The sequence below is a fragment of the Aotus nancymaae genome, unplaced genomic scaffold, assembly GCF_030222135.1.
Source record: "Aotus nancymaae isolate 86718 unplaced genomic scaffold, 86718_ANA_hifiasm-v0.15.2.pri h1tg000036l, whole genome shotgun sequence".
NCBI classification, from domain to species: domain Eukaryota; kingdom Metazoa; phylum Chordata; class Mammalia; order Primates; family Aotidae; genus Aotus; species Aotus nancymaae.
Window position 1 is genome coordinate 9,949,093 of NW_026988450.1, and position 16,111 is coordinate 9,965,203.

Consider the following 16,111-nt stretch of genomic DNA (forward strand, 5'->3'; position numbering starts at 1 on the left):
AGCCCCTCTACTGGGGCACAGAATGTGGGCACCTCTCAAAACCTGTCAGATATTCAGAAACTTTGCTCCTAGGATTATACACTGCACTCTCTTCCTTTTACACACACCGCCAGCCCCACACACACACTTCCCCTTAATCTCACATCCTCCTTTTGCCATTTCTGTTCCTTTTTGTGGCAAAATTCTCTGCAAGAGCTGTCTGTACCTTTCCTTGGGCCCATGACAGGTTTTCATCCCTACCATACAATTTAAACCACTTTCAGACAGTCACATGAAATGTACAAGATCTCCACGTCACCATACAGTCAATTCTCAAGTCTTCCTCGACTCTTCTTCTCAGAGCATGTGACAGAACTGATGGCTCTTCCTGAAGCAGTTTTCCATATGGCTTCCTGGACACCTGCTCCTGCTTCTCTTCAATCTCACTGGCTACTTCTTCCAACTACTTTTGGATCCCGCTTTCTTCCCAACCTCTTAAGTTAGAGAGCTGCAAGTTAGAGAGCTGCAGAGCCTTAGTCCCCACACCTCTCTGTCCACCCTCAGCCCCCAGGAAATCTTATCCAGCCGCAGGGCTTTAAAAAGTCTCTAAACTTTCAACTCCCCAGTATGTCTTGCTAGCCTCTGCTTCCTCTCTGAAACTCAGATGGATGCATCCAAATGCCTGCTAGACATCCCCTTAGAGGTCTCGTGGCCATCTCAAATCTGACATTCTACATGAAGCCTGCTCCTTCCCAACTCTCTTCCCCTCCCCATCTGCCTCTTTGGGACACTCTGCTCTGTCGCATGAGAGGATTTAAGTCAAGTTCCGAAGTCAGAAAGTCTGTGCATCTTTGTTCCCACAGTTTTTCTTACCCCTTACTTGATCCCAGAACAATTCTTCTCTGAATTTTTCAGCACCCCAAGGAACAAGAGCTCTGCTGAGAGTCAAGGCAACATCTGCCAACCCCTTTATTTTAAAGACGAAGAAGGTGAAGTCCAGAGCCAAAAGAAAGTGGAAAATATCTAGCTCCTTCTTATTTACAATTTTTTTAATCTACATACTAATTAATAATATGACAGGAGAAAAAGCACGTTTTAATTGACCTTTTATTGCCAGTGCTGTTCTGCGTGCCTATCTTGAATGCAGTGGTGGGTACATAAATGTAAAGAGAACAAATCTGGAACGAACAAAAGATTATGACTGCAAGGGTCATAATGATACAAGACCACCAATCCCAAGTCATTGCCTTGGTCGTCCTGAGTCCTCAAGATAATATAAGTGCGTAACTCTAGCCTCTCGCCTTCTAAACAGCGAGGAAGCTACAGGGAGAGCTAAGTTCCTTCATTTCAAACCTCGTAAATGGTAAATCATCAGAACTCCAAGGACAAAACCACAAGCCCACAGGTACCACACACTTAATAAACATTAAGAAGCCCATTAGGGATCACATTCTTTAAAAAGCATATTTCCCAATGACTGAGTTCTAAAAGCATTTGAATTCTAGTCCATGGTCTTCACCTGATAGTTCTACAAATAAATAATTTCATTCATATATATATATGAATGTTCATTCAGATAAGGAAAAAATATTTATTATGTGCTTACCTGACTGAAAATGAGTGAAATCCCCCCAGATTTTGCCCTAAAATACAGAAAAAAGTCATTAAATATATACAGCTTTTTGGGTTGAAGTAAAATTAAGCAGTGGTGAAAATGACATACTTTGTGAAGTGTCTATTGGCTCCATTTTCTCCATGCTTTCCTATTGTTATACAGTCTCTCAAAGGAATCTGGATAAAATTGAGAGAAATATTATAAAAATCAAGAAAGGTAAGACATACACAAAAAATAAGGATGTCTCTGTTCATATTTAAAATGCATTTACCTTGATGATGGGCTGGGATATTGCATCTGGTTCAAAAATCACTGATTTTGAACATATTTTTAAGGAGCCTCTGATTTTCCTAGTGATCCAAGTACAACAGATTATTTGATGAGCATAACGAAAATCACAAGAGAATCATAGTACATTTTAACTAGAAAGCAGGTTACTAAAGCATCAAATAAAGATTGGCCTGGCGCGGTGGCTGACGCCTGTAATCCCAGCACTTTGGGAGGCCGAGGCGGGCGGATCACGAGGTCAAGAAATCAAGACCATCCAGGTCAACATGATGAAACCCCATCTCTACTAAAAATACAAAAATTAGCTGGGCGTGGTGGTGTGCGCCTGTAGTCCCAGCTACTCGGGAGGCTGAGGCAGGAGAAATGCCTGAACCCGGGAGGCAGAGGTTGCAGTGAGCCAAGATCGCACCACTGCACTCCAGCCTGGCCAACAAGAGCGAAACTCTGTCTCAAAAAGAAAAAAAAAGAAGATCAACAATGCAAATAAAGAGAACCTCTCTATTTATAGATTAACTGGTAAAACAGAATAGTTGTTCATATTGGCATTTATAATTCAAATGTTACAGAGTTTTTAATTTAACTTCTTTGTATCTCCATATAGCTCACGGAGTCTATTGGCTGGAAAATTAATGTATCCAAGAAACATCACATTGAGAAATAGTCTTACAGGCTGAGAATGCCTACACTCACCCCACCCCAAAGTAACGCTGCCTGTTGTTCTGTGGGCAGCAAATATTTACTTTAGCTTTCTATTCTCATTGCTCAATATATATGTACTGAATAGATGAGAAGGCCCATGCTACTGAAGGTCATGATTTAGTTTGCAATTCTTTCTCAAAGGGTTTTTGAAATTTTGTATCATTTTTCCAAGTTGTTAACTGCATTTACTTTTCTAATACTCAAAATTACCCAATAGTAACTTTAAAACTTTTATGAAATTTCTAAACATACACAAATAGAATAGAAAACTCCTATGTACCAACGGCCTAGCCCTGTAATTGTCAATATGTGGTCATTCTTGTCTTGTGTATAACCCCCTGGGACCATGCTAAACAACACAGAAAATTATTGACACCATGTACTTCATCCATAAATATTTTAGCAACAATCTTTAAAGACAGGCTCTCTTAATAAGTGACCGATCATGAACACACCCCAAAAAATTAGTAATTCCTTAATGTCATCATGTATACAGTCAATGTTCCAATTTTTCTATTTCATGTGTTTTCATAGTCAGCTGGCTCAAATCAAAATCCTAGCAAAGTCCATTTTACATTTAGTTAACATGTCTTTTACATTTCTTAATCTAAAATAATTTTCTCACATTATGAATTTTGCTGAGTGCATCTCTGTGGCATTCTTCTAACTTAGGTATTGCCTCTAAATTATTTATAACATTAAAATCCCTGACCAGATTCTGGTTGGATCTTCTGACAAGAATACTTTCAGAGGTGCTGCACAGATACTGCCTTCGCATCCAGAGGCATCGGGAGGGTCAGGTGATGTCAATTCTCCATATATCCAATACAAAATTTCCCAGCAGCTTCTCTCACCTAAAGGTTTTAGCATCCATGGAAAAATACTATCTAGATCAAGGGCTGGCAAACTCTATGTAAAGAGCCAGAGTAAATATTTTTGCTTTGCGGCCCATATAGTCTCAGTCACAACTATTCAACTTATGCTGTTATAGGGAAAGCGGCTACATACAGTATGTACACAAATGGGTATGGTTGTGTTCTAGTAAAACTTTACAAGAACAAGTGGCAGCTCAGACGGGGCCCAAGGGCTGCAGTTTGCCAAGCCCTACTGTGAATCCATTCTTTTAGTAGGCATTGAAATTTCATCATTCCTTCTACTTTATGAGCTAGAATTTGTCAACAAACAACAACTTTACTTATCAGCAATTTGGCTACCCTGAAGTACAAGTTGTACAAGGAAAATAACAAAAATGCTTGATTCTTTACCTTTATTTATCAAGTGCCACAAAAATGAGTTGTTGTCCTCCTATCCTTTGAGAGTAACTGATTAAGATTATACACATGCACACACACACACACACACACACACACTTATAAAATTATGGACTCATGAATTTTAACATTTATGAAACATTTCAATCTACTGCAGCGGTTATTATGTTTTCATGCTTACGCTGTCCCATTTTTATCCCAATGTTTGCCTCCTCTACTTGGCCCTGCGTCCTTTTAATTCATTTACAAGTAGTCTTTGATATCTTCCTTACCTGCCAATATGACAGGATGTCCCAGGTTCATCTCACACATTTCCTGCCTCTGACTTAGAATCAGCCATTTCTCCAAAGAACTCCCATCCTTTCAGTGGGAAGTGGTATTAAGAGACCATATTCTTGGTGCTGATTGCTACTGAGTTATTTCTAGGTCTTTTCAAAAGATGGAGGTAAGAAATACTGTCATTTAAAGAGAAAAGCAACACAAAGGTGCCCACTCTCACCACTTCTATTCAACATAGTACTGGAAATCCTAGCCAAAGTAATTTGGCAAGTAAAAGAAAGAAAAGGCATCCAAATTAGAAAAGTTAAACGGTCTCTGTTTGCAAATAACATGATTTTATGTATATATAAAAAACCCCTAAGGATTCTACCAAAAAAAAATTCAAACCAACAAACAAATGCAGTAAAACTGAAGAATACAAAATCAATATATAAAATCCAGCATCGCATTTCTATATGCTAACAATGATCTATCCAAAAAAGAAATTACAGAAACAATTCAATTTACAAAAGCATCAAAAGAAAAATAAACACTTAGGAATAAATTTAACCAAGGAGTTGAAATATCTGTACACTGAAAACTACAAAACACTGATGAAAGAAACTGAAGTAGACACAAATAAATAGAAAGATATCTGGTTCTCACAGACTGGAAGAATTAATACTGTTAAAATGTCCATATTTCACAACGCAATCTACAAATTAAAAGCAAACTCTATCAAAATCCCAGTGGCATTTTTAACAGAAACCGAAAAAAATCTTAACATTGATATGGAACTACAAAATAAAATACCCAAAGCAATCTATTTTGTTTCATTTTTAGAAATGGGATCTCACTGTACCCCACAGGCTACAGTGCAGTAGCATGATTACAGTTCACTGCAGCCTCAAACTGGGCTCAATCAATCCTCCTCCTTCAGCTTTCCAAGCAGTTGTGACTCTAGGTATGCACCACCATCCTCAGCTAATTTTTAGTTTTTTTAGAGATGGGGTCTTGCTAGGTTGCTCAGGCTGGTTTCCAATTCCTGGCCTCAAGTGATCCTTCTCCTCAGCCTCCTGAGTAGCTGGGATTTCAGGCGTGAGCCACCATACTCAGTCCAAAGTATTCTTGAACAAGAAGAACAAAACTGGCCAGGCGTGGTGGCTCACGCCTGTAATCCAAGCACTTTGGAGGCCAAGGCGGGCAGATCACTTGAGGTCGGGAGTTCAAGACCAGCCTGACCAACATGGTGAAACCCCATCTTTAAAAAAAAAAAAAGAAGAAGAAGAAGAACAAAACTGGTGGCATGAAACTACCTGGTTTCAAAATATACTACAAAGCTACATTAATCAAAACAGCATGATACTGACATATAGATCAATGGAACACAATAGAGAACCCAGAAATAAATCCACATATTTGCAGTCAACTAATCATCCACAAAGATGCCAAAAACACACAATGAAGAAAGGATAGTTTCTTTAACAAATGATGTTGAGAAAACTAGTATCCCCATGGAAAAAAATAAAAGTGAACCCTTACCTCATCCCATACGTAAAAATCTACTTGAAGGCCAGGTGCGGTGGCTCAAGCCTGTAATCCCAGCACTTTGGGAGGCCGAGGCGGGTGGATCGCGAAGTCAAGAGATCAAGACCATCCTGGTCAACGTGGTGAAACCTCATCTCTACTAATACAAAAAAATGAGCTGGGCATGGTGGCGCGTGCCTGTAATCCCAGCTACTCAGGAGGCTGAGGCAGGAGAATTGCCTGAACCCAGGAGGCGGAGGTTGCAGTGAGCCGAGATCGCGCCATTGCACTCCAGCCTGGGTAACGAGAGCGAAATTCCGTCTCAAAAAAAAAAAAAAAAAATCTACTTGAAATAAATTGAAGACTTAAATGTTAAGTCCTGAAATTGTAAAACTGCTAAAAGAAAACATAGGGAAAAGCATCTCGACATTAGTCTGGGCAATGACATTTTGGATATGACCCCAAAAGCACAGTCGATATAAACAAAAATAGACAAATGGGATTACATAAAACAAAAAAGCTTCTGCACAGCAAAGAAAATATTTAACAAGGTCAAAAGATAATCTGGGAGAAAATATTTGAAAATCATACCTCTGATAAGGGGCTAATATATATAATATATAAGAATAATATCCAAAATATATAAGAAACTCAAACACCTTGATAGTATAATAATAAGAAAACAAATGGCCTATTAAAAGACAGGCAAAGGACCTGAACAGACATTCTCAAAAGAAGACATAGAAATGGCCAACAAGCATATGAAAAGATCTTTAGCAGCCTTACCATCAGAGAAAACCAAATCAAAACTACATTGAGCTATTGCCTCATACCTGTTAGGATCGCTATTGCCAAAACACAAAAGACAGGAGTTGTTGGCCAGAGGATGGAGAAAAAAGAACCCTTATACAATGCTGGTGGGAATGTGAATTGGGTTAGCCATTAAAGAAAACAGTATAGAAGTTCTTCAAAAAACTAAAAATGGAACTACCATACAATCCAGCAATCCCACTTCTGGGTATACACCAAAAGCAAATGGAATCAGTATGTTGAAGATGTATCTGTACTCCCATGTTCATTACAGCCAAGATTTGGGATCAATCTAAGTGTCCAGTGATACTTGAATTAATAAAGAAAATATGATATATATGAATATATAAGATGTACAAATATACATACATACACACAATGTAGTATTATTCAGTCTCAAAAAAGAAGGAAGTCCTGTTACTTGTGACCATGTGGATGGACTTGGAGGACATTATGCTGAGTAAAATAAACCAGGCATGAAGGACAAATCCTACATGATTTCATGTAGAATCTAAAACAGTTGAATTCAAAGAAGAGAGTAGAATGGAACTTAAGAAAATTCCTCAAGTGGGAAAGCTCTGAGCTTTGTGCAGGCAAGAATAAGTTTAACTTCACAAACTTAAAGGGGGGTGGGGGTGGAAGGAATAGGGAGATGCTGGGCGAAGTGCACAAATTGTCCATTATCCAGGATACGTTCTGCATATTTAATGTAGAGCTATTGACCACAGTCCACACTGTATTGTACACTTGAAAGTGGCTCAGAGAGTAGAACTTATATGTTCTTACTCCCACACATACAAAAGAAAGTAACTGTGAGGTGATGGATATGATAATTAGCTCGACTGTGGTCATCATTTCACAATGTGTATGTGTATCAAAACATCACATTGTATACCCCAAATATATATCATTTTTATTTGTCAAATCTATCTCAATAAAGCAGAAAAAAGGAGGAAAGGACATGAAAAAGGCTTTATTTCTTTAATATTGTATGTATATCTCTTTTCTTTTACACTGGAAAATCTGAGTCTTGGCCATACTTATTCAATTGTTTTATCCAATTATATAAATACGTGTATATATGTGTACAAAATAGCCTCAAAATAATAATACTAATATTATACTATTAACAACAATATTGCTACTGGAAAGTTTACAATTACTTTGCATTCTTTTTCAACTTCTTTGCAATTCTTTTTCATCTTACTAGAGATACACAGTCAAATTATTATATTGTAAAGTTGACTAAAATAATTTTCTGTGGCTAATTTTCCAACTTTATAATTAAATTCATTTGTTTCTTGTCTTTTCTTTTTTTAACATTAATTGTAACAAATAGAAACAGAGGTTCACTATGTTGACCAGGCTGGTCTCAAACTCCTGGCCTCAAGAGATTATACTGCCTTGGCTTAATAAAGTGCTGGGATTACAAATATGAACCACCTCACCTGGACTGTTTCACTTTGATTTTTAGGGTTTACTGTTTCTTTTTTAATTTTTATTTTTGAGACAGAGTCTTGCTCTATCACCCAGGCTGGAGTGCAGTGGTGCGATCTTGGTTCACTGCAACTTCCGCCTCCCGAATTTAAGCAATTCTCCTGCCTCAGTCTCCCAAGTAGCTGGGATTATAAGCATGTGCCACTATGCCCGGCTAATTTTTGTATTTTTGGTAGAGACGAGGCACCATTTTGGCCGGACTGATATCAAACTCCTGGCCTCAAGTGATCCACCAGCCTTGGCCTCCCAAAGTGCTGGGATTACAGGAATGAGCCACCACACCCAGCCTTAGTGTTTCTTTTTAAATTTAATTGTATATTAAAAATCTACAAAAGATCGCATCTCGGCCTTTTGTCTAAGATAAAGTGTAGTAAAAAATCCATAAAATATTTATATTGTTCCAAAAGGAAAGTTATAAAATAAGGTACATTTGGAGAAGTCTGTATTCCATCTCTATATTGTTCTCTTGATCCTTCCCTCTTCTGTGTGGATAACCATCTCCACTAGCTTTTAGTTTATGCCTCAATTTTTAAAAACATAACGATAAATTTGCCCCCTTCTTATAAAAGTAGCTTATGACACACAGTATTCTTCCCCCTGCTTTTTACACTTAACACACGTAGAGATCACTTCGCGGCATTACGAAGAACTGCATTCCTTGCAGCAGCTGCACAGTATTCTGTCATGTAGCCATTTCTTATCAGTGAGTTCAGTCGGTCTCCCGTAGAATTGCTCCTGGTCTTTCGCTAGCACAAGTAGTGCTATGATAAATAACCTTGTGCATATGTCCATTTATGTATTTGCCAATGTCTCTTCGAAATAGTATCCTAGAAGTAGCATTGCTAGATCAATAGGTAATCTTACCAGATATTACCAAATATACCTACACGGGCTGCTGTATCATTTTGCCCTAATAGTTACTTTAAAATTATAAAAAAGGGTTTCAGTTTGCTACCCTGTATTTTATTGTATTTTATTTTAAAATACCTATTTGTATTTTAATAATAAACAAGTACATTTAATTTTAAGCAAGGCATTATTATGATACAGGATAGAAGAATGTTGGGAGAAAAGATACAGAATTAGAGAAAAGAATAGAAGCAAAATTCCAGAGATAAGAAAGCAAGGTGCTGTGTTCGGGGATTAATAATTGTCTAATTTGATTGAATGCCAAGGAAATAGATATGTCATAAGCTACTAAACAAAAAACCAAGTGATTTTTTTTTTCTTGAGATGGAGTTTTGCTCTTGTTGCCCAGGCCGGAGTGCAATGGCGCAATCTCGGCTCACTGCAACCTCCATCTCCCAGATTCAAGCGATTCTCCTGCCTCAGCCTCCTGAGTAGCTGGGATTACATGCATATGCCACCATGCCCAGCTAATTTTATATTTTTAGTAGTAGAGATGGGGTTTTTCCATATTGGTCAGGCTGGTCCTGAACTCCTGACCTCAGGTGATCCACCCGCCTTGGCCTCCCTAAGTGCTAGGATTACAGGCATGAGCCACCGTGCCCGACCAAAGCCAAGTAATTTTTACCTTAGCTTGTATTTAAACAAATATCACATTTTTTGATCCTTTAAAGATAAAACCTGAAGAATAATAAAAAATAATGTATATATCTAATGTTGAAGAATTTTCTAAGTTGTTAAGTAACCTCCCAAAAGGAAATCATTAGCAGATACATTTTTGCTGGAATAATTTTCATCTTAGTTCATTCTAAGTTGCCATTTTAAGCAAACAAAAAACTTCATTACATGCTTTTGTACATAGTGTTCAAAAGGTTAAGTCAAAGAAACAATCTGTTTTTATAGTAGTGAGTAATAGTTATTAACATATGGAGAAATCAGATATTGCTTCTAGTTCAAATAGCATTATTCATTTTGAAAGTGCTGATTTTATACCACTCTTGTGGTTTATAATCATTACTTTATAACATTGTCATCTGAATAATTGAGAGCAGAGGATACTGTATAACTACAAGAGGGATGCAAGAAAAAAATGGTGGGATGGATTGCAGTGCTATCAAGCTTAAGATATCCACAACCTTGGGCAACAAGAGTGAAACTCCGTCTCAAAAAAAGTAAATTAAATAAATAAATAAATAAATAAGATATCCACAACCTTAGAAGAATGAGAACAAATGCTTTTTAGCTTTGAAAAATGTTTCAAGTTTTAAATACACTCTTCTCATTACTTCCCTAATAAGAAAAAAGATGAAAAAAACTTCATGGGAGATAAAATAATAAACGTAGCAAAAACTCTCTAAAAGACTCAGCTGAGTTATAATCCTCAATGAAAGTCTAAATGAAATTTGCTCTAATTGTTTTAAAGCCTAATATGTAATATTTTCTTTAGTTAACACCTATATGATCATACATTTAACTTTAAAAATATCAGGTATCAGAAAGGTTTGTTTGTCCATGGAGATCCCAAAGCTTCCTTACCTTTCATGGTGGCTGCCTTTGTGCAAAATGTGATTGGCTCTATGCTGTTCAAAGTAGTACTCCTCCAAGTTAAGCAGCAGCAAGGAAAATCTAGATTCGGGGGGAAAAAACAACTTTCAGTTTATTTTTTAGTAAATATAAGAAAGCAATATATTTAAATACATCTGGCTGGGCCCGGTGACTCACACCTGTAATCCCAGCACTTTGAGGCGGGTGGATCACGAGGTCAAGAGATCGAGACCATTCTGGTCAACATGGTGAAACCCGGTCTCTACTAAAAATACAAAAAAATTAGCTGGGCATGGTGGCGCACAACTGTAGTCCCAGCTACTTGGGAGGCTGAGGCAGACGAATTGCTTGAACCCAGGAGGCAGAGGTTGCAGTGAGCGAGACCACGCCATTGCACCCCAGCCTGGGTAATGAGCAAAACTCTGTCTCAAAAAAAAAAAAAAAAGTTTCCCAAAAAGCTTTTCCATTCATGAATTTAACAAACACTTAGGAAGCATGTATACTGGCCGGGCATGATGGCTCACACCTGTAATCCAAGCACTTTGGAGGTCAAGGCAGGTGGATCACCTAAGGTCGGAAGTTCAAGACCAGCCTGACCAACATGGTGAAACACCCCCGTCTTTAAAAAAAAAAAAAAAAAGGAAGCATGTATACCATGCCAGGCAGTCCTTTCTACCCAGCGGTGGGAAGTACATAGATGGGCCTGCCTCATGTCCAAATAACTACTATGCCAAAAATAAAATCACTCACCAGGTGGATGTACTACTCTTTTACAGAAACCCCGAATTTCACGTAGTTAAACTTATCCTTACCTGAACAAAGCTCAGAGCTATCCCACTTAGGGAATTTTCGTCATTTGTTTCCCCTAACTAAACAATGTTAGGCTTCCCTACCTCTTCCGTGCCACACCCCCTCCAACATCCCTCTCATGGTTATCAGAGTTACTCCCAGAAGACCACATGCCTCTAGGAGACAGATCTTTAGATATCCCCCTGTGACAACCAGCCAATGCTGCCTACACCATGGGTGTTCAGTAAATAAAATGAGTAAACCAAACTCAATGGGATTGAAATATAGTTCTTTTTAAAGTTGTAAGTGGCTGGGTGTGGTGGTTCATGCCTGTAATCTCAGCACTTTGCGAGGCTGAGGCAGGCGGATCACCTGAGGTCAGGAGTTCAAGACCAGCCTGGCCAACATGGCGAAACCCTGTCTTAAAAAAAAAAAAAAAAAAAAAAGCTCTTTCCCATCTTGCATGATGGCAGGTGAAAAAGCTGATAAGCCGGACACTAAAGAGAAGAAACCTGAAGCCAAGAAGGCTGATGCTGGTAGCAAAGTGAAAAAGGGTAACCTCAAGGCTAAAAAGCCCAAGAAGGGGAAGCCCCATTGCAGCTGCAATCCTGTTCTTGTCAGAGGAATCGGCGGGTATTCCCGATCTGCCATGTATTCCAGAAAGGCCATGTACAAGAGGAAGTACTCAGTGGCTAAATCCAAGGTTGAAAAGAAAAAAGAAGGAGAAGGTTCTTGCAACTGTTAGAAAACCAGTTGGTGGTGACAAAAACGGTGGTACCTGGATGATAAAACTTCGCAAAATGCTTAGGTATTATCCTACTGAAGATGTGTCAAAAGCTGTTGAGCCATGGCAAAAAACCCTTTAGTCAGCATGTGAGAAAACTGCGAGCCAGCATTACCCCTGGGACCATTCTGATCATCCTCACTGGACGCCACAGGGGCAAGAGGGTGGTTTTCCTGAAGCAGCTGGCTAGTGGCTTGTTACATGTGACTGGACCTCTGGCCCTCAATCGAGTTCCTCTGCGAAGAACGCACCAGAAATTTGTCATTGCCACCTCAACCAAAATTGATATTGGCAATGTAAAAATCCCAAACCATCTTACTGATGCTTACTTCAAGCAGCAGCAGCTGCGGAAGCCCAGACACCAGGAAGGTGAGATCTTCGACACAGAAAAAGAGAAATGAGATAACAGAGCAGCGCGAGATTGATCAGAAAGCTGTGGACTCACAAATTTTACCAAAAATCTGCGGTGGCTCACGCCTGTAATCCCAGCACTTTGGGAGGCCGAGGCGGGTGGATCACAAGGTCAAGAGATCGAGACCATCCTGGTCAACAAGGTGAAACCCCGTCTCTACTAAAAAATACAAAAATTAGCTGGGCATGGTGACGCGTGCCTCTAATCCCAGCTACTCAGGAGGCTGAGGCAGGAGAATTGCCTGAACCCAGGAGGCGGAGGTTGCGGTGAGCCGAGATCGCGCCATTACACTCCAGCCAGGATAACAAGAGCGAAACTCCGTCTCAAAAAAAAAAAAAAAAAAAAATTTTTTACCAAAAATCAAAGCTATTCCTCAGCTCCAGGGCTACCTGCGATCTGTGTTTTCCCTGACAAATGGAATTTATCCTCACAAATTGGTGTTTTAAATGTCCTAATAATCTAATTAAATAACTGATTACCTTTAAAAAAAAAACTTAAAAAAAAATAGTTGTAAGTGCTTTAAACTTTTAAAAACCAGAGACGACATTAAGAAAAATTATTAAGTTCATTGCTTGATGGCTACAGCAACAAATACATGACAAAGAAGTGAAAATAGGCATTTTGTTGTTTTGTGTTTTGTGATAAGGACCAGGAAACCTCAGTGGTATCCAGAGTTACAGGCAAAAGCTTTCATGAAAAGTGTGACTTGAGATTGGCCTTAAGTTCCAGTGTGTTGGAGGAAGAAATTTACAGTAAACATGGCAGGTTACACATATATGTTTATTTCACTTCCTCTTGAAACACAACTGCAATGTGAATAAAACTATTTTTAAATGGTAAAACCCACAGGCTAAAGCAAATTGGAGAGATATTAAAGCAGGGAAGAGACATGAACAAATCTGTGAGAAATGGAAAGCAGATGGGGGGAATAAGTGGTGCTCAGAAATCAGAATTTCAGATGCTTCCAGAGAAGGCACCACTCAGGAGAAAACCAGCTCAAGTCACTGGACTTACAACAAGTTCAGAAATTGCAGTATCAGGTACCAAGAGGGTAGGGTTTGTAAAGCATGAGGGGTGGTTAAAAGTGAATGAAGGCAGTGGCCCTCAATTCTTTTCCTGATGGGTTACCCCTACTCCAGTCTGGCATGTGTTTTTTTGTTTTTTGTTTTTTTAGATAGGGTCTTTCTCTGTTGCCAGGCTGGAGTGCAGTGGCGTGATCTCGGCTCACTGCAACCTCCGCCTCCCAGGTTCGAGTGATTCTCCTGCCTCAGCCTCCCGAGTAGCTGGGACTATAGGCACATGCCACCATGCCCAGCTAATTTTTGTATTTTTAGTAGAGACAGGGTTTCACCATGTTGGCCAGGCTGGTCTCAATCTCTTGACCTTGTGACCCGCCCACCTCAACCTCCCAAAGTGCTGGGATTATAAGTGTGAGACACTGCACATGGCCACATGTGGTTTTTCTGTAAAAAAAAAATGGAACAAGAGGCTCTACACTAGGTATCAGGCACAGTGGAGAGCGAGACTGTAGTGTGAAAAGAGGATGACTAAGCAAAACACCAAATAGATGAACACTAATAGGAGAACACATATTACTCCAGGCAGGAGTCTGGTACATTAGTTTTGGAAAAAAACTAAATAGCACCAGAGAAAAAGCCAGGTCTCTACAACATTATCCCACAGTGAAACTCAACACAAATGGCCCATTCCCAATGACACAGAATTACATGCATCATATTTAAATATGAATGAACAGCCAAAGATCACAGTTTCCAGCATGAAGAACAAAGCCAAAGCAAGCAGGAAGAATGCAACTTGAAGGACTGAACACAATGCAGAGAACAGAAAAAAAGGTCAAAAGGCTATAATTAATGTTCCTACAAAGAAGTTATATTCATGACACTGGAAGAGATGCTCATTAAAAAAATTAATAATAATCTGAACTAAAAGAAAAGTAACTCAAGGCCGGGCGCGGTGGCTCACGCCTGTAATCCTAGCACTTTGGGAGGCCGAGGTGGGTGGATCACCTGAGGTCAGGAGTTCATGACCAGCCTGGCCATCATGGTGAAACCCCATCTTTGAAAAAAAAAAAAAGAAAAGTAACTCAAAAAATTAAAAATCCGCCGGGCACTGTGGATCATGCCTGTAATCCCAGCACTTTGTGAGGCCAAGGCAGGAGGATCACCTGAGGTCATGAGTTCGAGACCAGCCAGGCTAACATGGTGAAACACCTTTTCTACTAAAAATAGAAAATAATTAGCCAGGCATGGTAGCACGCACCTGTAATCCCAGCTACTCAGGAGGCTGAGGCAGGAGAATAGCTTGAACCTGTGAGGCGGAGTTTGCAGTGAGTTGAGTCACGCTATTGCACTCCAGCTTGGGCAACAAGAGCGAAACTCCATCTCAAAAAAAAAAAAATTAAAAATGATAGCAGGAACCAGTTTTACCATCCTAATCATAGGCACAGGAAAGCAAAGGGGTGCTGTGTATTTGCCACCTCTACTCTCAATACCCCAATAATCGGTAACTTTTATTGACCTGTCCTCCATATTTAAATCCGTGAACAGGAATCAATTACAGGATAAACTTCCAGAGTGCAAAATAAAACGCACCCTATCAATACTTAATCTGAATTTCAATATAATCACAAGACAGAATTGGAGCTATGCATCCTTCCTTCTCTTTCCTAATCTCCCAACTTCTCTTATAGAAAAATAAAGTAATCATTCTTCAATAAGACAATGGCATAGTTTTATTTCTGTGAAGCACAAGTAGCCTTCAGAGACAACAGCTCTTCCATATAATTATTAAAATATAATCATATCAACTATTTTAGAACTAAAATCATTTCATTAAGTGAATTAATTATAGCCTCTAATTTATCAATATGCACATTTTGCAAGAAATGTAAAACACATAGTGAAGGGATATAACCAAATCATGTTGTTTGAAGTTAAAGGATTAAGAAACTTTTCTGAATCTGTTTTATTTTTACTAAAGTGTTGTTATACCTGCTTTAAAATTTTTCTATGTAAAAATTATTACAATCAAGTTTCATGATTTTTAGAAGAATGATTTTCAAACTACATTTTTCAGAGTAAAAGAGTCTATGCTTTAAAAAAAAATTAAAATCACCGTTTTGTAATTTTATGGTCTCATTCATTGGTATTGTATCTGACTATAAATTATTTCTTTAGAAGACTCTTGGCCCTGCCTCTACATATTCCCAGTTTAATCTTTCTTTACAGTGGTGTGGTTTCATTCTCTTAAGAGAAGTTGCCTCACTCAGCAACTCAACATTCCTAAGTTGTTTTCCTGTTCTCACGTCACCTAAATTTTAAAGCCTCCAACACTTAACCAGAACTTAAAATAGCTGGAGTAAGCTTGCATTCCACTCAACAATTATTCAACACTTAGCTGATGAACAGTATTTACAGTGAATCCAGAAGGTACTGCTAGTCAGTGCTTTCTCTGTGATAAGAAGTGTAAACCGAGCTCACTGGAAGGAAGTACTATGACACCGTGACGCCTTCATGATGTGTGCAGAGACACATGAAATCACAGGGGTGCTGTGTATTTGCCGCCTCTACCCTCAATACCCCAACGCCAGCCTTGGATGAAGCTAGATTATAGTGTCCCTACTAGAGAGTTCCTATAGTATCTCTACTAGAGAGTCGATTCAATTAAACAGGGCATTTTTAAGAAGATTCTGAAAATGATTTTTGAAATAA

The 16,111-nt window shown here is 38.9% G+C and overlaps 1 protein-coding gene across 2 annotated transcripts in view; it reads right to left on the bottom strand.

Annotated features, from left to right (window-relative positions):
* The window catches only part of NSMAF (neutral sphingomyelinase activation associated factor), a 75,559-nt gene that overhangs the window by 48,216 nt on the left and 11,232 nt on the right, over window positions 1–16,111 (bottom strand). For both annotated transcript variants that reach the window (XR_010345527.1, XM_012463736.2), the window contains exons 2-5: window positions 10,387–10,476; window positions 1,866–1,944; window positions 1,703–1,770; window positions 1,586–1,622 (exon numbers count right to left, since the gene is read on the bottom strand). Coding sequence is in view for 1 of the 2 variants with exons in the window: in XM_012463736.2 (XP_012319159.2) it covers window positions 1,586–1,622; window positions 1,703–1,770; window positions 1,866–1,944; window positions 10,387–10,476 (274 nt within the window). In the remaining variant the exon portion in view is untranslated. The remainder of the gene's footprint in view (window positions 1–1,585; window positions 1,623–1,702; window positions 1,771–1,865; window positions 1,945–10,386; window positions 10,477–16,111) is intronic.